This window comes from Zosterops lateralis (assembly GCF_965231275.1).
Source record: "Zosterops lateralis genome assembly, chromosome: 30".
NCBI classification, from domain to species: domain Eukaryota; kingdom Metazoa; phylum Chordata; class Aves; order Passeriformes; family Zosteropidae; genus Zosterops; species Zosterops lateralis.
Window position 1 is genome coordinate 1,043,486 of NC_139790.1, and position 20,644 is coordinate 1,064,129.

Genomic DNA, 20,644 nt, shown 5'->3' on the forward strand with positions numbered 1-20,644 from the left:
AATAATTCCAGACCGGACCTGCCCTGGTGCTGCTCCTGGCCAAAACAGCCTCCCAAAATCCTTGTTTTGGGTTTTTCTGCATTTCCAGAGCTCCCAAAGCCTCATTTCTGTTCCTGTTCCTCCTGCCTGTGCCCCTGGCAGCCTCATGGGCTGAGGAGCACCTGGGCTGTGGTGAAGGATGGGAGTGAAAAAATGGCCAAAATAATGATAAAATGTGGCTCAGAACCAGCTCCACCAGCTGACCTCGCTCACAGTGACAGCTCTTTTTGGTTTGGTTGAAATCACAACTCATATTTGTATGGAATGGATAAAAAACCGAGGTGAATTCTCCAGTTATATTCTGCTTTTTGGGGGGTAAATACAATTTATATCTAAACCAAGGTAACACAGCAAGCTCTGGGTGCTGTGAAATTCCCAAATTGTGCAAAAAATCAAGGCCAGTGCTGGCAGTGCCCTGTGGGGTTTGTGGTTTCAGCCCGAAACCAAACCAAGAGGAAGCTGTGCTCGTTTGCCTTCACCTTCAGCTCAACCACGGGGAGTGAAGTCATAAAAATAAACGTCTCAACGTGCTAAAACAGGGCTGGAAATTTCCCGTGTGTTATTTGGTTATTTAAATCCGCCCCCAAAGACAGTTTTTTGACTAAAAAAGTTTGCAGACGTAGAAAATTAGAAAATTCCTCTTGCGTGTGCACACACCCCCCCAGTCTCAGAGAGAAGGGGTTTGTTCTGGGGTTTTGGTAACAGGGCAAAGCTCTGCAGCAAATGTACATTCATCAAGGGGCTGAATTTTTAAAACAAATTATTTGGATTACACACGTGGGATGAAATAATTATGAGATCTTCTAATTCCTCAAACATCTGAACAGGATAAGGCCAAATTTTTCAGTTTTCCTGTAGCAGACATAAAGTGACAACGTGATGGGATTGTTAAACCACTCCCGAAGTGAGGAACCTTTTAAAGCAGGACTAACCTCCAGTGGCTCGAAATACCCACCGCTGTTTGCTGATTTTTCACTAGGCATTACATGAACATGACTGTCCCTAAATACACGACAACATTTACCTCTTATGGCTCTGTGTCTCTCTTCCCTCCTGCCCCGGGACTGGCACAAGTCCAGGATTGTCTGGGGCACCAAAAGGTGGATTTTAAGTGGAGGAGGACAGTGAGAAGCTTCTTTTCCTCATCACCAGAGAGGTTTTTTTTAGCAGGGCTGGTTCTGCTCCTGGCACTGCCACTGCTCTGGGGTGAGTTCCATCCCCGCCAACCCCTCCTGTCCCCTGTCCCCGCGGTCAGGGCCGGGCTGTCCGTGTGTCCTGGCGGGACAGAGGGACTAAAGGCCCTTCCTGCTGCAGGGGAACTCGGGCTCCTCGAGCTGGGGCTCTGCCACATCCGAGAGCTTGGAGTGTGTCCTCCCAATCTCCTCCAGAGCACAGGCCAGCGAGTCCAGGTCCCCGTCGTGCTGGTGTCGCGCCTCCCACAGGTCCAGGATGACGGCGGAGGGGCTGCTCTGGGTGGCGAAGAAGGAGAGATTCCTGCGGGGAAAAAGGGGGAAAAAAACCAGGGATGAGGAGCAGCCTTGGGTTTCAGCTGTGCCCTGTGCTCAGCACCGTCAGTGGGATTGGAAAGTAAAAACGCTCCAGTGGAGCTGGGGGATGAGGTGAGGGGATGCTGAGGGTGGTGGGTTCTTGTGTGGCACCTGAACAGCTCAGGGACAGTGACCACAAACACAGGGTGTGACACCTGCCCTTCCTGGCACAGGGACAGTGGCCATGGGCACAGGGTGTCCCCAGGCCCTGCCTGGCACAGGGACAGTGACCACCAGCCCAGGATGTCCCCAGGTTCAGCCCAGCACAGGGACAGTGACCATGAGCCCAGAGTGTCCCCAGGCCCAGCTTGGCACAGGGACAGTGACCACCAAGCCCAGGTTGTCCCCAGCCTGGCACAAGGACAAGGACAGTGACCAGGAGCCCAGGGTGTCCCTAGACCCAGCCTGGCACAGGGATAGTGTCCAGAAGCCCGGGGTGTACCCAGGCCCAGCACAGGGACAGTGACCACCCGCCCAGGATGTCCCCAGCCTGGCACAAGGACAAGGACAGTGACCAGCAGCCCAGGGTGTCCCCAGGCCCTGCCTGGCACAGGGACAGTGACCATGAGCACAGGGTGTCCCCAGGCTCAGCACAAGGACAGTGACCAGCAGCCCAGGGTGTCCCCAGGCCCAGCCTGGCACAAGGACAGTGACCAGCAGCCCAGGGTGTCCCCAGCCCAGCCCTGCTGCCCCTGGGATGGGTAAATCCCTTCTGAGCAGCATCACCAAGAAATACAGCAAGAACGTGACAGGGAGAGGAATTGACAGCAATTGATGGTTATGCAGATAAAATCACTTTTTATCTGTGATTTTCTATTTTGTTTATAAGTTTCTGTTTTGTTTTTAGGACCCTGCAGGGGTGATTTGAACAGAATTTGGTAAAACAAAGTGTTTATTCAGAACTCTTTTTCCTTTGGCTCAGATGTGGTTAATTGAGGCTCCCACGCAAAGCAAGAAGCCAATGGAAAGTTACTTCGCTTGATTTAAGTATTCCTCTGCTCCCCTGGGAACACATTTATAGAGTTTGTGACAATCAGAAAATATTTTTGTGAGGGAGCTGCCTCCGCCAATTTAATTTAGCCAAGCGGAAAAAGCAAAGCAAGAAGTAAATTGGTTTTTACAGCATCTTTCAGTTTTAATAATCATAATATTATTACTCCTAACAGCAGAGCATGACTGTCTCTTTTAGAGATGTCTTTCCCTTAAAAAAAAAAATAATAATAATAAAAAATCTGCAGGATTCATTTTGGAATAGGAAATGCCCCCATGAGCACCAAGGGGATTTGTCTGGGGGAACATGCAGAGTCCAACAACAGTTCCCATGATGGACAAAACCCTTCCTTCTGCAGCCTGGGGCTCCTGAGGGTGGACAGAGGAATGTCCAGCCCAGAGCAGCTGAAATGAGGAGAGAGCCCCAGCACAAGGAGCTGAGAGCTCTCAGCAGATGAATTGAGGAGAGAGCCCCGCTCAGCCCCTCAGTTCCCTGCACACACACAGCTGAGGGAGCTGGCAGTGGTCAGAATGTGGATTCTCAGGCTCCAGGCAGTGCCTTGAGGCCTGTGGGAAAGCCAAGGACAAAACTCTCTCAGTCTGGGCTGGGGAAATCGTGAGGAGGAACCCAGAACAACCCCATAAATAATCCCTGTGGATATCCTCGTCCTCCTGACACCTGGTGTTTCTCCAATTTGTTTACTGGTAGAGATGTTTACAAAAAGGTGGTGCCTTAAAGGACCTACCCTATTCCTTACCCAAACATTTTATAAAAGAAGTTGTCTTTCAATAAACTTTGCTCTAAACCCTCTAAAAAAATCAGTTTTATGTGCTGTTACGTGAGCCCTCCTGAATCGTAATGATAGACGGTCGAGAGGTGTTGCTCTAAAATAACCAATCATATTGATTGTATACAAACACTGGATAAAAAAAATCTGTCTCTCAATAAACTTTGCTCTGAGCTCTCCAATGAAATCAGAGTTCTATGTGTTGTTACATGAGTCCTCTTGAATTGTAATGACATGTTGCCCTGATTTTTTCAGCCTTCTGATGTTTTACATTCTTCTACTTGAGTCCTCACGCACTGCAACATAAACAAAGTCGATTGGTTTTGCCTTCCTCTCTGTGACGGACTTCTAGTTCAACCACTGGGGTCAGAGAGGTGTCAACCTCATCCCCCAACCCCTGATCAAACTCCAAAAACTATATAAAAATAAAAATCCCAAATAAACTCCCTTCTTTTTTTGCCCTGACACTGACTGTGTGAGTGTCCATCCTTTCGTATCCGTCTGATGACAATGACAGACACCGAGCACAGCAAACAAACTAAAAAAACCAACCCCTGAAGAGCCAACAATTCCAATTCCAGGTGCCCCCAAAGTGCCCAGGGCTCTGCCATCACCTGCTGATGCTGTTTTTCTGGGCCAACATCTGCCAGTCCTTGCCCTTGGCGCCGGGCGCGTCGAAGGTGGCGCAGATGCGCTGGCGGATGGAGCGCGGGATCTTGAAGGCCTTGGGGCCCAGCTGGGCGGGGAAGGCGCCGTCCTCGTGCCCAAAGAAGGTGATGTTCTCCCTCTCCGCCTGCAGAGAACGGGAGAGCAGAGCGGGGAAAGGGAGAGTCAAACCTGGGATTCCTCGGAAAATGAGTGAGCTAAGAGGTTTGTGAAAGAAGGCCTGTGTCGCCCTGATTTTTCAGCCTTCTCATTGTTTTTATTTTACTGGAGATTTCTTGGGTATTGTAAGATAAACAAAGAGTGATGTTTAGAGGTGCTGCTGTGGTTTGTGACGCCTGTGCCGTCCTGATTTTTCAGCCTTCTGATTGTTTTTATTTTACTAGAGTTTTCTTACAGATTCTAGGATAAACAAAATGATATTTTTATAAATAACACATTCTTTTCTAGGGGGAAGAACAAATTGATGGGTTTCTGAGTTGACCACTGGGGTTGGAGGGGTGTTCTTCTCGTCCTCCAATTTGTGACCAAATCCCAAAAACTATTTAAGTTGAGATTCCCAAAATAAACCCTCCTTTTCCTTTGCATCTCACATCCTGACAGGTGAGTGTGGTTCTTTTCGTGTCCTCTTGCAACACACCTGGAACATCAAATTTTGTGCACAAAAACCTTTAAAGTGATGCTATTTTCCTTCCATGAAGGAAAATATTTCCTTTCCTTCTTTATTTTTGTGTTACAGAGCAGTGCTGTGTTTCTAAACCTTTAATAACTTAAACCTGAAACACGGATGCACAAATTTACGGGTTTTTCTTTCTTTCTTTGGGTTTTTTTTTTTTTTAAACACTGAATTCTTTAAGCACCTCAGCTCCCCCAGCCTCTCCATAATCCAGGTCCTTTTCAGATCTGACCCCTCTTTTCCCTCATGGAATCATCACACCAGCCTTGCATAACGGAGCCAAATTTCAGTGCATTACTCATCCCGGAGTGACACAGCGTCGATTATCAACCAGCAGCGGTGGCGCAGCCTCCATCCAACATTGGTGACACGTCCCCAGGGCCAGGCAGGCTGAGCCCTGGGTGCTGCAGGAGTTGCTGCTGCCCTGCGCGTGTGAGATAAGCACAGCGACCCCGGTGCTGCGGGATTGTCACGCACCGAGCGCATCCAGGGCTAGGGGGGGACTTGTCACTTGTAGATTTATTTTCCACTCGAATTATCCTCCCTCTTCAATCACCGCTGGAGACAGGCATGAGAAAACCTTGCAGAGCAGCAAATCTGCTCGGAGCAGAGCTGGGACGTGCTCTGGGGACTTGTGTGCAGACAGGGCCTTTAAAAACCAGCAGAGAGGGAGAGCAAGGCAGGAGTGACAGGGACTGGAGACACAGAGAGTGACAGAGGGGTTTTGTGAAATAATAAAAAAAGAGGCAAAAAGCACTCGGGAAGTCCTGAGTTTTTACACAGGATTTTGTTCCTGCTGCTCCTGCCCAGCTGCTGCACTCCCTGCTCAGGGAACAATGGGATTTAACGATTAACATGTATCCTTATGTAAAGTATAAAACCGCGTCTATTCCAAACCTCTGTTGGAGTCAAGATTTGGGTCTCCAGACCCCTGGCTCCCAGAGCTCTCCAAATAAAGCACCGCATACAATCATCTCCCGTTGTGAAAAACGAGGTTCACTTTTTCGGTAAATTTTTAAGAAATAGGTTTAATAAAAAAAATTAAGACAATTAGGAGATAAAAAAGGAAAGTATGGCCAAGTGACTTGACATTCAGCTAAGTCTACACTTTGCTATATCAGAGACATTCTTTAAATACTCTTTTTATTGCATCAGTTTGTTGCATATTCATATTTTTCTATAAATTAGTTTCTATATTTTAGGAACTGTTTAGCCTGGCCCCTCCTTAGGTCCACCTTTTTAGACTATGTGTGTTTTTTGGCTGTGTCTTCATTATCACTTTCAGGTTGGGCTTTGACCCACACTTTTTTCAAGATGGGAGATGCTGATAGTTGGTGTATCAATAGCAGAGTCTTCTTTACATGTTCACTGGCTGTTATTTTGACCAAACAGACACTTTAAGCATCCTTATATCAACTACTACTACCACTAAGCCTAATTTTTTTCTACTAATAACAGAAATAAAAAACTTATATTCTATATCTTTACCGCGACGTTATCGACCATATAACGCACATCTCGTAAAAGCCGATTTTATAATATACACTTATAACACCCGTGATTATGTGTTTTTTCCTAGACTAACAGAGCAGGGCTTACCTCGATGACGGAGGTCTGGAGGTGCAGCAGCAGCTCGTGGCCCTGCAGTTGCCTCACGCTGACGGTGCAGCAGAGCTGGCCTGTCCCAGGGCTGAATCTCTCCAGGGAAAAGGCGCCCAGCAGGGGCCGGGGGCTGCCGCGCCACACCCGGGAGAAGGGCACCTCCTGTGGGACACAGGGACACGTCAGGGACAGGGGACAGAGGGGAAACATCCCCTGATGTGACTACAACACTCTGCTGGGGTGAGCTCAGTAATGACCCTGGCAGGTCTAAGGGGTACAGAGACAAAAAATGAGGATTTTGGTAATGAACGCTGAGGTGCTGCAGTGGGTGAGAGCTCCAAGGGAACAAGGAATGGTAGATGCTTCAAAAAGGTGCTTAAAGATATTTAGAAAAATCTACTTCGCTCCCTTCCGCTTGCCAGGATCAGGATTCTGCTCTGTGTCTCCTTGGAATCACCTTGGAAGCAGAATCCAAGGAAAGGGAATTCCCACTGAGAATGGCCCTGGCCCGGCCACCCTTCCCTTCTCCATCCCAAAGAAAATTCCCCCTGGGAGCTGCCCTGGCCCTGCCACCCTTCCCTTCTCCATCCCAAAGGAAATTCCCACCGAGAACTGCCCTGGCCCTGGAACCCTTCCCTTCTCCATCCCAAAGGAAATTCCCTCCAAGAACAGCCCTGGCCCTGGAACCTTTCCTTTCTCCATCCCAAAGGAAATTCCCCCTGGGAACTGCTCTGGCCCTGGAATCCTTCCCTTTTCCATCCTAAAGAGAATTCCCCCTGGGAGCTGCCCTGGCCCTGGAACCCTTCCCTTCTCCATCCCAAAGAGAATTCCCACTGACGACTGCTCTGGCCCTGAAACCTTTCCCTTTTCCATCCCAAAGGAAATTCCCACTGGAAATTGTCCTGGAACCCTTCCTTCCTGTCCCCAACCCCTGCCTGTCCCCACCCCTGCCTGTCCCCATCCCCTGCCTGGATCCCAGCTGGCAGCAGCAGCAGCAGCAGCAGCAGGGAGATGCTCACAGTGATGAAGGCAACATTAGCAAAGCGTTAGAAGTGGAGCAACTGTAATTAGATTTTTTTTTTTTCAGGGTGATCATCTCTGCTTTGACTCCGTGTGAAACAACACAGAGCAGCCGAGGAGTGCTGGAACAATGAGTGGTGTGAGTGTTCCGGAGATGCTTTCAGCTCCGTTCTGCCTTTATCATCCAGCTCCTTGCAGACACAGGGGCTGTAAATCATCTCATGGTCCTCGAGCAGGGCTGGATCCTCCAGGAGAGGCAGGATGGGAGGCAAAGAGCAGCCAGAGGTGCCTGCCCAGCTCCTGCACCACCCACGGCTCCAGGGATCCCCCTGGGAAAGGAGCCAAGCCCTGGGCAGCTGCTGCTGCCAGCCAGGACCAACAGGGCTCTGAGCAGAGCCTGCAGGAATCCTGGTGCCACCTGCCACCATCAGCTGCCTCCCCGCAGCTCCTCAGCGTGCTTTCTTCATCTCTGATTCTGTGATCCTGTGATTTCTTCATCTGCTCCAGCCTGGGAGTGGGATCCCTGCTTGTCTGGGACGTCATTTCCATAAATCTTCCCTCCCCGCAGTGCCCAGGGAGGTTTTGGTGCTGGACCAGAGACTTTCCTGGAACAGGCTGCGTTCAGTTGTTCCTGCCAGGCAGCACAAGCAGCTGCTCTCACAGGGTGGGGCGTAGGAGAGGAGCCCAGGGAACACTGGAAGAAACTCCACGTGCAAAAAATAGATTTCTCTCCTCTATAAAAGAGGCTGGAACCAAACCAGAGCTGTCACCAGACTGTTCCCTGCGAGGGAAGCTCAGAGCCAGGGGAGGTTCTGCAGCTCCTCCTGGGAGCAGTGATGGTGTTTCTGAGCTGTCCAAGCCATCCCAGCTCCACTGAGAAATAAAATGTAAATATTCCTTTGGGTCAGGGCAGCCCTGGGTCAGCCACAGAGGTTTTGCAAAGGATTTTTTTTTCCATCCCTGGGTCCTGCTCTGATCAGGCTCCAAGTGGCATTTGGAGGTTGAGTTCCAGTCTGTCACAGACATTTATTCTTTGTGTTTGGACAAGGGATTAGGAGACAATAAATTAATCAAAGTGTGGAGCTCTATAATCTGCTGAGGGCAGGAGTGAATTTGCTGCATTAAGAGGAAACTCCTGTGATTTAATTTTTTTTTTTTTTTTTTTGGGCACACACTGGCAGGTCCCTGCTGGAGAACTGGGGCATCCCAACCCTGCTTGGCTTGGCTTTTAAAACACAGGTGAGTGAGGAGAGCAAACAAAACCCTGCAAAGCTCTTTTTTCCCTAAGAAACTGCAAAAGGATTAATTCATTTCATTCTTTAAATCTCAGCTCCAATTATCCCCACGTTGTTAACGAGGAGAGGCTTTCTCTGGCTGTGGGTCTGTGTTTATAACTTTCAGAGCCCATTACCCCTCATGTTTTGGGGAGTGTGGTGACACATTTAAAACAGGTTTGATTTTTTTTTTGCCAAAATCCTGGAGGATGGATAATTGTGTCTCTGCTGCCGGGAGAAGGGAGTTTGTACATTCTAATTGAGTGCTGTATTTTAAAACCAGCCCACTCCGTTGTGCCAGCACATTCCTTAGGATTTCCAGTCATCAAAATCCTTGGAAATTCTTCTTTTGTTTTGATTTTTTTTTTTTTTTTTTTTTTTTTTTTTTTTGTCCTTTTCGGTTTTCAACAGCCTCTTTAATTAATGGAGAAGAGAAAAACCAATTTGCTGCTCTTCAGTTCTAACGCTCGGTCTCCATGTGCTGTGATTTGAACTCGCGGTTACATTTAAATGTCATTTTTAGCCACATTTCCACAGTTGTATCAAAACTGGGATGACAGATATTAAGAAACATCTTGAGGAGTGGTTAAGCCTGAACAGGAGGAATATTTGCATTCTGTTGGAGGCAACTGAAAGGAGGGGAGGGGGGGGAAGGAAAGCACAAGGCGCATTTCTGCGAAATGACAAATTTACGGCGCTCTGGTATAAACGAAATCTGTGTTTGTCACAATCCAAAGGCAACATGTTTTCCTTAAACGCTCGGGAGGTTTAAAGCTTTTTTTTTTTTTAAATAAAAAGAGACTTGTTTTCCTCTGGGTTCTGTCCCCACAGTGCAAAGGGAATCAGGGGAGGTGCAGGTACCTGACAGGCAGTGAAGGGTTTGATCCTCCACAGGAAGGGAGGCACGTCCAGCACCGAGATCTGGAGGCTGCAGCTGTTGCCTTTAAAAGGCAAAAGTTTGGGTTCCTCCAGCAACTGCCCCCCTTGGAGCCTTTCATCCGAAACCACTTCCTGCAAGGGAGGAGGAGAGAATGTTCTCAGTGTTAGGAGCAAACCCCAAATCCAATGGAAATCCCTCTCTGTGGAGGTTGGGCGCACCGTGGAGATTCTCTCGTGGGCAGCTGATGGGTTTGGTGTTTGTATTTCCCAAAAGGCCAAGTTTGGGCACTGCCAGCCCCATTTCTGGACACTGAATTTTTAGCCCCAGTGCAGCCCAGCACAGCTGGACTAAGAGCAGCTTTGCTCAGGAATTTCTCTCAGGGCTTTCCAACACTTCAGGTGAAATCATTCACTTCCATGTCCCACCTCTGGGGCACTTTTAGGATGGCTGGACAAGACCCTGAGCAGCGTGAAGGGCGGACTCCGGGCAGGGGGTTTGCACTACAGTCCTCCAGAGCTCTGATCCGAGAGAAATTTCAATGTAATTCCGTGAATTTAAAACATAATGGCAGAAAAAAAAAAAAAAAATAATCACCCCTGCCTGTACTTAAGCGTTGTTTATTCCTGTGCTGTTGCAGTAAAAAACACCAGTGAGGAAAAGGAAATGTTGAAAAAGTCTTTAAGGATCAGCAGGCGAGCAGTGTTTCCAAATTACCTTTCTTAATCCACATAAATTATATCAAATCTGTGTCCATCCAAGGGGTTTAGTGCTCCTCAGGACCAAAGCTGCTGCCAGAGGAGCTCCTGGAATCGTTGTGACCTTCTGAAAATTCAATGCTCCAGCTCTCTAATGGATTTTTTATTATAAACCAATTTTTACGGGCATTTAGGTTGGTTTAACCCCTGGTGGTTGGGTTCGTATGAAGGAAGGTAATTGGGAGATTTCAGTTTTTTTGGTTTCCAGTCGCAAAGGGAGCAGATTATTTTTTTTAATTTTTAATTTTAATTTTAATTTTAATTTTAACTTTAATTTTAATTCTAATTTTAGATTTTAATTTTAAATTTAAATTTTAAATTTTAATTTTAAATTTTAATTTTAATTTTAATTTTAATTTTTAAATTTTAAATTTTAATTTTAATTTTAATTTATTTTTTAATTTTTTTTTTTTCTTGAAATTCCTGGAGTGTGTTGGATGTTTTTGGACATCCTGTGAGTGCTGCTCTCCCTTTGGTGCAGACATGGGGCTGCTCCCACAGCAACATTTGGCCAAAAACACAAAAACTTGGGTCCCTCCAGTTTTAAGGGCCAGGAATTTCCCAGAACTTCACAAAGGCCCAAGTCAAGGGAGCAAGGAGAGTTTTCACACCGGGAAAAAAAGTAAAAAAAAAAAAAGAGAATTTTATCTTTGACATAAACCTGCGCCATGCAGAATTAATCAAACACACCTTGGCAACCCCAACTGTGACATTTTACCCAAAAAACCTCCGTAATTCCCCAAGTTCCCCACTAATATTGACCTGCTTTTAGGGGCTGCATCATTGCATTATCCAGGGTTGTCTCAGTATCTGCAAACACCCCTCTCTCCCTCCTGGGAGCGCGGAGAACTCGTAATTATTCTTCTGATCATTTCCTCCAGACTCATCAGGAAGACACCGGTACCCGCTAATTGTCTAAGTGTTATAAAGAGGATAATTACAAAGCCATTGTGAGCCTCTAACAATCCTTTTGGTGCCTTGGCTTTTATTAGAAGCACAGAGGCGGCAGTAGGAGCCGTGTTTCCATTCCTGTGCGACAGCCAAGGGGGAAAAAAAAAAAAAAAGGGAAAAAAATTCATCTCACAACTGTTTGCCTTTCAGCTCCCCAAAGAACAGCGTTTTGTCAAAGCCCCTGAGTTTACCAGGAGCCAAGAGAATGTCGTTGTTTTTGTCCTGGAACGCGGCGCAGGAAAATCGTTCTCCTCTCAATTGCCACGTGGGGATTGGGTTGAGTTTTTTTGGGTTTTTTTTATAAGAGGAAATGCAGGATAATTGAATTTTTGTAAACCAGGGCTGGGTGAGTGTGGGTAGCTGAGAATACGGTAAAAAATGAGAGAGAAAAGAAGAGAGTTTGGCTGCCCTAAAGTTCTCAGTGTAAATCCACAACTGCAAGGAAATTAAAGGATTTATTCCAATATTGAAAAAAACCCCACTATCCTCCTTGGGTTAAAGTTGGGGGCTACCCAGGGGAGTGAAAAGATGTCATCATTTAATGGGAAAAGAAACAAAGCCCAGAGGAGCAAAGGGAAGGCGTTTACCTGGAATGCACAAGGGGTGTTATCCACACAATAAACCCTCAGATTGTAATCCAGAGAATTGCAAGACAGGCAGCCAAAAACGGCGACTTTCAGCTGTCGAACGGCGCAGTCAGAGAGGGGTTCCCCAATTAGGGCATAAGTTCCAAAGCTGTTTAAGAGAATGTGACAGGCATAAGGATCCAACAGGCAGTAGCAAGAAGTAGTTTCCTCTTCCACAGACATCACTTCCTGCAAAACGAAATTCGGGTTTAAAGAGAATAAAGCGAAGTCGTGATCAACAGGCCTCGACAAGAGGAGTTCATGGCATTCATGCTTTATTTTTATTCAGCTGGAAGGCAGAGCGTTGCTGAGAGCCAGGCTGAACTCTCGGGGAAGGGGAGAAAGGGGGACTGCTTCCCTGAGTAAATATTCCCAATTTAGCCCTGAGTCAGCAGGAGGATTTATGGCCGTGCCCTGTGCGGAGCTCGCTGTGTACATACAATAATAATGATGATGCCTAAGCAATTTTAGCAGCTTTTTTTTTTTCAAGTGCTCTTGACTTTCTGGCTAATTTTTCCCCCCAGTGTCAAGTTAAAAAATTACCTTGAAGGTTAAAGTCAATAAGCAAACCTTGAACAAAGGCTGGGGTTTGACTTCCTTCCAGAAACACCCATTACAGACACGTTTTCCCTCCTGAAAAATTCCTTCTGCTCTGCTCAGTCCTGCCCTGTGTCCCTGTGTCCATCTGTCCCCATGTCCCTCTATCCCTGTGTCCCTATGTCCTCTGTCCATCTGTCCCCATGTCCCTCTGTCCCTCTCCTCAGTGACCCAGCCTGTTTAAAGCTGCCCATGGACTGGGTAAATCTGAATTAAGGAAATGGGACTGGGAAGGGTTGAAAGCAGAGCAAAAACCAGGCAGGGGCTCAGAGAGAGACAGGACAGAAGGACAGAAGGACAGGAGGACAGAAGGACAGGCTACAGCCATGGCATCCACGGCTGGGCTTTGTAGCCACGAACTTCTGCCCATCTTGGTAAAACCCCCAAATTGGTTGAGGAACCAATCCTGCTGCTCCTTCACAAAAAAACCCAAACCCTTTTTGCCGTAACCGTTTCTCTCAGGTTTCTCTCCCTGCGCCTCCCCCTTGCCAAAACCTCTGCACGACCCAGGGTTAATTCCATTCCCATGGTGGGCACAGGTCTGGGCTTACCTCCCACTTCCCCTGCTGCGTCCTCCGTTTGAGGTGGATGCTCCAGTGCTGGGGGTCGGCGTGGGCGCAGTGCGGGATGGTCAGGGCACACGGGGTGTTCGTGGCCAGCTCGGGGGGCCCGCAGCTCACCTCGGGCCCCAGCAGCACCTCGGGGCCCTCGGGCTCCAGGCTTGGGGCAGCAAAGACAAGAGTGGCTGTCAGGGGTGAGAATTCACTGAAAAATGTTTCAGCTCAAATCCAAGCGCCTCCCTCCTTCCCTCCATCCATCCGCGCGTTTCTGCTCGTTTCCGCGGCAGCTGGAGGTGAGACAAACCCATCAGATCCCATCTAACTCCAGTCAGCAGCTGGGCAGTTTTAGGGCTCTGCTGTTTAAAAATGAATTTCGAGTTGTTTAACCCAAATCCAGCGCTGGGATTTCTCTGTGCCAGCCAGCCCTGCTTTGAGCACCAGCTGCTCCCGTCCCCACCGTGCTCTGCCTTCAAACTCTGCCATCAGCAATGTTTTCGCAGCAGCGAAGATAAAACAAATTATGGCTTAAAAAACCACAGGCTCATAAATATATTTTTTTTTTCCAGATTGAGTGTGATCTCCCTGCTTTGAAAACCCATTTGTATTCTGCAGGAGGAAGGGGCTCGGTGACTTTTAGGGGCTCAGAGGCAGGGATGTGTTGGATGGAGGGCTGGGCTAAGGGGATTCACCTGGGCTGAATTCACGGCTGCATCCTCTGCCTGCTGAATTCCAGAGATGTGGGACTTGCTTTTCTTCCCTCCCACTCCAACAAATTCAACCCAGCCCCACATCCACGTGTTTTCTGGATTTCTTGGAATAAATCCCTGGGCAGGAGCAGTGCCAGGGTGGAGGAGACTCCCTTGGACACTGAACCAGCAACTGAAAACTCTTGCCCTGCTGTTTTTTGTTGTTGTTTTTTTTTGTTTGGTTTTTTTTTTTTTTTTTTTTTTTTTTTTTGTTTTTTTTTTTTTTTTTGTCGTTTAATTGCATTTTAATTTTGGTTAATTTTGGTCAATTTTGGTCATATTTTAATTCATTTGGATCGTGTGATCCCCATGATTGATTTCTAAATTTCTGGGCACGCAGTTCCCTCTTCAAATGAAAGCAAATGGTGTTCCTAAGATGAAAAATGGCAGGAGGAACCTCAACCAAGATAAAAATTAGGGGAAGGACCTCAACCAAGATGAAAATAAGAAGATACGACAATAAAACCAGGATATCAAAAGGGGAGAAGCCCCAGCTGACTTGGAAAATGCATTTTCCAAACTCCATTCCTGCTGAAGAAAGGCTGGAACGTCCCAGCCCCTCCCCTCAGCCTGTGTGAACAAGTGTTGGTGAGAGGGACACTGCAGGGGAGAAAAAAAAAAAGAAAAAGGCACAAAAAAGGCACAAAAAAAGGCACAAAAAAAGGCACAAAAAAAGGCCAATTTATTTTTTCCCCTCTCTCAAGTGTCAAAATAATAAATTCTGCTGGATTCTCAGGCTAAAAAAAAAATAAATCCAAGCAGCCCCAGAGCTTGAGGTGCAGGTGCTGAGTTCCTCCTGAGCAGGGAGAGGAGAAGGGAGCAGCAGGTCAAGAATTCCATGGATTTCACAGGAGCAGCACTCCAGGAACGTTTTTGTGTCCCTTTCAGGGTCACCCCAGCAATGGGGACCAGGAGTGACCCCTCCTGTCCCATCCCAAAGCCACGAGAGGAGGCAGATCCAGGATCCTGCAGCTCTCACCTGGACTCCCTCTGGGTGACGGACAGGTAGATTTCCCAGGAAGAGTCCTCGGGAATGGCCCCGTGTGGGATCAACAGGCTGACCCCTGGAAAAGAGCAAGGGCAGGAATGAGCCCTGGGAAGGGCAGGGAGGGAAGGGACAGGGGACAGCCCTGAGGGAGCAGCCCTAAGGGAACATCCCTATGAATTCTTGCTGGGAATGTTCATCTGAATTCCTGCTGGGAATGTTTATCTGAATCCCTGCTTGGGAATGTTCATCTGAATTCCTGCTTGGGAATATTCCTCTGAATAGGGAATGTTTCCCTCAATTCCTGCTAGGGGATGTCCCTGTGAATTCCTGCTAGGGAACTTTCATCTGAATTCCTGCTTGGGAATGTTTCCTCTCAATTCCTGCTAGGGGATGTTCCCCTGAATTCCCGTTAGGAAATGTTCCTCTGAATAGGGAATGTTCCCCTGAATTCCTGCTTGGGAACCTTCATCTGAATTCCTGCTTGGGAATGTCCCTCTGAATTCCTGCTAGGAAATGTTTTCCTCTATTTCCTGCTAGGGAATGTCCTTCTGAATAGGTAATGTTCTCCTCAATTTCTGCTAGGGAATGTCCCTCTGAATTCCTGCTTGGGAATGTTCCTTTAAATAGGGAATGTTCCCCTGAATTCCTGCTTGGGAACCTTCATCTGAATCCCTGCTAGGGAATGTCCCTGTGAATTCCTGCTAGGGAATGTCCCTCTGAATTCCTGCTTGGGAATGTTCCTCTAAATAGGGAATGTCCCTGTGAATTCCTGCTAGGGGATGTTCCCCTGAATTCCCGTTAGGAAATGTTCCTCTGAATAGGGAATATTCCTCCAAATTCCTGCTAGGGAATGTCCCTGTGAATTCCTGCTTGGGAATGTTCCTCTAAATAGGGAATGTTCCCCCAAATTCCTGCTTGGGAACCTTCATCTGAATTCCTGGTTGGGAATGTTCCCCTGAATATGGAATGTCCCTCTGAATAGGGAATGTTCCCTTGAATTCCTGGTGGGGAATGTTCCTTTCAATTCCTGTTAGGGATTGTTCCTCTGAATAGGGAATGTTCCTCTCAGTTCCTTCTTCTCATGGAAACATCATCAGATGAAAGGAGCATAAATTATCAAAGGAAACAAAGCTGTTACTTTTCCCTTCAAGGAAAAGACGTCTCATTTCCCAAAGAGCCTCTTGAAGGCTCTTTGCCTCTTTCCAGCTTTGAAACCAAACCTGATCCTTGTGGCATCCCAGGGAATCTCTTCCACCCCTCTGTCCCCACACATCCCACTCCTCCATCCAGGTTATCCCATTCTCCTTTGGCACCACCAGAGTAGCTCAGAAGTTATCAGGGGAGTTTCCCACTGGAATTAAATTGCTTTTTTTCTCTCTCCCACAAGGGCAACGTGCTTGGCTTTGCATCTGAGCCTGGCGAGGCACCGGCTCCATCACCCTGGAACTCACAACTGCTCGGCACAGCTGATCTTACATAAAAGGGCTGCAAGAATTACATAAATTTTGAGTGGACCAAATACATATTTTAATAATCTAATTGATGGGGGACCGTCGTTACATAAAGCAGCTAAATATACAGTGTGAGGGAATTCTTAATTCATGCCTTAAACTCTGCAGTGTTCCCTCCTCAGCCTGTGGAGAGAGAGAGGAAAACATTCCCCACGTTGTGCAATGCCCGGGCTGTCACTCTTATCAATCCTCTCCAAACACAAACCACGATTTTTTTGGTTTTTTTGGTTTTGTGTTTTTTTTTTTTTTTTTTTTTTTTTTTTTTTTTTTTTTATGGTAACCTTTTAAAGCCCCTGTTTTTGTGGGACAGGAAGGATAAAGCTCTAAATCATCCAATCCAGCCAGGGAGCAGCAGATAATCCTGGAGCCACTGGACAAACGAAAACAGAGATGCGTTTAAAGTGAATAAATGTCACTGGGGTTTGGGGGGTGATAACCCCTGAGCTGGCAATGGGGTGTCTGGATTTTTGTGCTGCTTTTTGAGGAGAGAAAAATGCCCGAGGCAAGGACTGGGATTTGGGGGGATGCAAACACAGCCCTGGGGTACAACTGCAGGGCCGTGACCCCACAGCCTTGGCTGGGCTCTGATCTGCTGCTCAGCTCATTCCCAAACAACCCTGAGGGTCTGAAACACGTCCCACAGGGCCCTGAGGTGACAAAACTCCTGACACAGAGCAGAGGGAACAGCCCAGTGCCCAGCCTGGGGCAGGAAAACCCCTGCTGTGGGAATTTGGGGAGGTTTTTGCTCCAAGAAAGGGGAAAACAGGAGGGGAAGGAGCCTGGTGGGTAGTGGGGCTGTCCCTGGGTCTGGCTGCTGTCCCCCTGTCCCCAGGCCTGGCTGTTGTCCCCATGTCCCCAGATCTGGCTGTTGTCCCCCTGTCTCCAGGCCTGGCTGTTGTCCTCATGTCCCCAGGCCTGGCTGCTGTCCCCATGTCCCCAGGCCTGGCTGTTGTCCCCATGTCCCCAGGCCTGGCTGCTGTCCCCATGTCCCCAGGCCTGGCTGTTGTCCCCGTGTCCCCAGGCCTGGCTGCTGTCCCTGTGTCCCCAGGCCTGGCTGCTGTCCCCATGTCCCCAGGCCTGGCTGTTGTCCCCGTGTCCCCAGGCCTGGCTGCTGTCCCTGTGTCCCCCAGGTCTGGCTGTTGTCCCCCTGTCCCCATGTCCCCAGGCCTGGCTGCTGTCCCTGTGTCCCCCAGGTCTGGCTGTTGTCCCCATGTCCCCATGCCTGGCTGCTGTCCCCATGTCCCCAGGCCTGGCTGTTGTCCCCATGTCCCCAGGTCTGGCTGTTGTCCCCATGTCCCCAGGCCTGGCTGCTGTCCCTGTGTCCCCCAGGTCTGGCTGTTGTCCCCATGTCCCCAGGCCTGGCTGCTGTCCCTGTGTCCCCAGGCAGGGCTCTGGGGCTGCTGCAGGAACGTGATCCCCTTACAGAAGATCCCAAATCGACCCTTCCCGGGGAGCCTCTCCTTTGGAGCGGGATCTGAGCCAGGCACAGCTTTGATTAATGTGACTTTCATGCCGAAGACATCAAGAGAGGCAGTAATTTAAAACAGCTCAAAGAGGCATAATGCCTCTCCAGCCCTCAGCCCAGGCTTCTCTCTGATCACCCGTGTCCTGTGTGGGCAACGTGCCCTACTCCCCAAAATTTGCATCAACGAGGCCCCCAATTCTTCTTTCCTGCCTTTTATTTTATAAATTTAATTATAAAACACCACATCAGGCAGCCTGATCTCGAACTCTTTGATGTTCTTTCAGCAGAAAGGAGACACCCACCTGTGTTTGGGACCACCAGGCGGCCCCCCAGGTGTCCAAAGAGGGCTGAGCTCCTGAGCTGGCTGCTGCTGGAGATGGAGGCCAGGCTCTGGATGAACATGGCCTTGTTCCTGGCCTGGAGGGTCCCGAAGGGCCGGGGGCTGCCCTGGGGGAAGGTGCCAGGGTGGGCTTTGCCGGGGAACTCGGCCCTGTCGGCCACGCCCAGGGACACCATGAAGGAGCTCTGCACCTTGACCTTGATGTCGGCCAGGGGGTTGAACAGCGATGATTCCGTCATCAGCTCCTTGTCCAGGGGGTCCTGCAGGCAGATGGGGCCGCTGTAGGTCCTGCTGACCGTCAGCTCGGGCTGCAGGGACGAGTTCAGCAGCAGGGAGTTACCTGTGGGGACAGAGGTCACCTGTGGGGACAGGAGTTACCTGTGGGGACAGGGACGGGGGTCACCTGTAGGGACAGGGAGTTACCTATTGGGACAGGAGTTACCTGTGGGGACAGGGGCAGGGGTCACCTGTGGGGACAGGGACAGGAGTTACCTGTGGGGACAGGGATGGAGGTCACCTGTGGGGACAGGAGTTATCTGTGGGGACAGGGATGGAGGTCACCTGTGGGGACAGGAGTTACCTGTGGGGACAGGGATGGGGGTCACCTGTGGGGCCAGGGGTCACCTCTGGGGACAGGAATTACCCTGTGGGGACAGAGGTCACCTGTGGGGACAGGAGATGAGGTTACCTGTGGGGACAGGAGTTACCTGTGGGGACAGGGGTCACCTGTGGGGACAGGGACAGGTGTGGATGGACAAGACACCTTAGGAACCCCTCCCCAAGCCCTCCCCGTCCCCTCTGGCACTGGCTCTGCCCTCCCCGAGCTCTCAGAGCCCAGAATCAGCCCTGGCCACGTCAGAGAACACAGGAACTGGGCTGAGTTCCTGTTCAGGTGCAGAGACCTGACTCCCGGTGTTTGCCACACCTCAGGCAGCTCCAGGCTGAGGAATCCAAGGAGGAACCTCCTTTGTTTTGGATTCACGTTTGTGTTTTTTGCCCTTTTTCCTCTCTTGTTGTTTTCTCTCCTTACATCAAACCCCACCGGGTGACAACATCTTCCTGCAGACCTTTTACACAAAACCCAAAACTTCGTGCCTGAGGGGGACTGGGACAGGAGTGATGCAGAGGAAAACACCACAGTTATTCATTTTGAGGCATTTTACCTCAGAAAACACTCTGGAAAACAAGGAGTGGACGGATTTAGGGCCTGAATCCTCCGGCTGGGCTGATTTTGTGGTGGGGTCTTTTCCTCTGCTTGTTTTAGTCGGGGATTTTCAGAGCATCCAGAACGAAAGGTTTTTTAGCATTAAAGCCAAGCTAACAATTCCCCAGACTCCAAACAAGATTCAGACCGAACCACAAAGGAAAAAAAAAACGTTCCTGCTTGAGACATTCATTGAGATTTACAGAGCCCTAATTAAAGGTCTGGATTTAGCAATAGATGAATGAACCTCCTTCAAACGCCCTTGTTCTGCCAAACCCCTTTTTTTTCCCCCAATTTCTTGCAAGTCATGCTCGGTGAGGAACGTCTCCAGGAAATAAAGAAACTGTAAAAAACAACACCACAAAAAACACACCCCCCCAAAACAAACTCTGCGACATATTTCCCTTTTCTGAGGAGAGAACAGAGACACGGGGACACTTTCACACGCGGCCCCCGCGGCCGCCCACCCGCAATCCGGCAGGTCTGAGGTAGGGAACTGGCAGCAGGGAATCAATAAACATTCTGCTTTCATCCCCCTTCCTCTCCCTCCCCACCTTCCTGTTCAAAGGGAATCACATTCCTGAAAACCTGAGCGCTGCTTTTAGCAAATGTTTTGTCCGTATTTTATGCCGCCGGTGGGGGTTTTTTTAATATTTCACAGGGTTTTAGGGGTCCAGCCTTGCAGAGGTTTATTTCTCACAGATTTTGGGGTCTGTGTGTTGCAACAGGCTGCAGAACACTTCCAGTTGGGGGGTCTCAGAGTGTCAGTGAGAGAATAAATCCATTTTCTTGGAGTGAGGAGAGCTCTGTGGTTGAGAGCAGGAGGAAACCACACCTGTGCTGCTGGGCCTCGCTCTGACCTGGCAGAGCTTTGCTTTGGTTTGAGCTTCGCTTTGGTTTGAGCTTCTCCTAAATTGGTGTAGGAGCATTTCTAAAGCACCTGGAGTGTGGCCAGGGCCTCTGCTCTGATCCCGCCGCTTTGCTTTGGTTTGAGGTTCTCCTAAATCGGTATAGGAGCATTTCTAAAGCACCTGGAGCGTGGCCAGGGCCTCTGCTCTGATCTGGCCGCTTTGCTTTGGTTTGAGCTTCTCCTAAATCGGTGTAGGAGCATTTCTAAAGCACCTGGAGTGTGGTCAGGGCCTCTGCTCTGACCTGGCAGAGCTTGGCTTTGGTTTGAGCTTCGCTTTGGTTAGAGCTTCTCCTAAATCGGTGTAGGAGCATTTCTAAAGCACCTGTAGTGTGGCCAGGGCCTCTGCTCTGATCTGGCCGCTTTGCTTCGGTTTGAGGTTCTCCTAAATCAGTGTAGGAGCATTTCTAAAGCACCTGGAGCGTGGCCAGGGCCTTTGCTCTGATCTGGCCGCTTTGCTTTGGTTTGAGGTTCTCCTAAATCGGTGTAGGAGCATTTCTAAAGCACCTGGAGTG

The 20,644-nt window shown here is 49.0% G+C and overlaps 1 protein-coding gene across 1 annotated transcript in view; it reads right to left on the minus strand.

The window, feature by feature from the left end:
- Positions 1 to 234: 234 nt before the first annotated feature.
- The window catches only part of UNC5D (unc-5 netrin receptor D), a gene marked incomplete at its 5' end in the record, with an annotated part of 94,252 nt that continues 73,842 nt past the window's right edge, over positions 235 to 20,644 (minus strand). The window contains 8 exons of the mRNA XM_083880569.1: positions 235 to 1,533; positions 3,979 to 4,157; positions 6,303 to 6,467; positions 9,461 to 9,610; positions 11,773 to 12,000; positions 12,960 to 13,128; positions 14,694 to 14,778; positions 17,981 to 18,358. Coding sequence (XP_083736695.1) covers positions 1,332 to 1,533; positions 3,979 to 4,157; positions 6,303 to 6,467; positions 9,461 to 9,610; positions 11,773 to 12,000; positions 12,960 to 13,128; positions 14,694 to 14,778; positions 17,981 to 18,358 — 1,556 coding nt within the window. The 3' untranslated portion in view covers positions 235 to 1,331. The remainder of the gene's footprint in view (positions 1,534 to 3,978; positions 4,158 to 6,302; positions 6,468 to 9,460; positions 9,611 to 11,772; positions 12,001 to 12,959; positions 13,129 to 14,693; positions 14,779 to 17,980; positions 18,359 to 20,644) is intronic.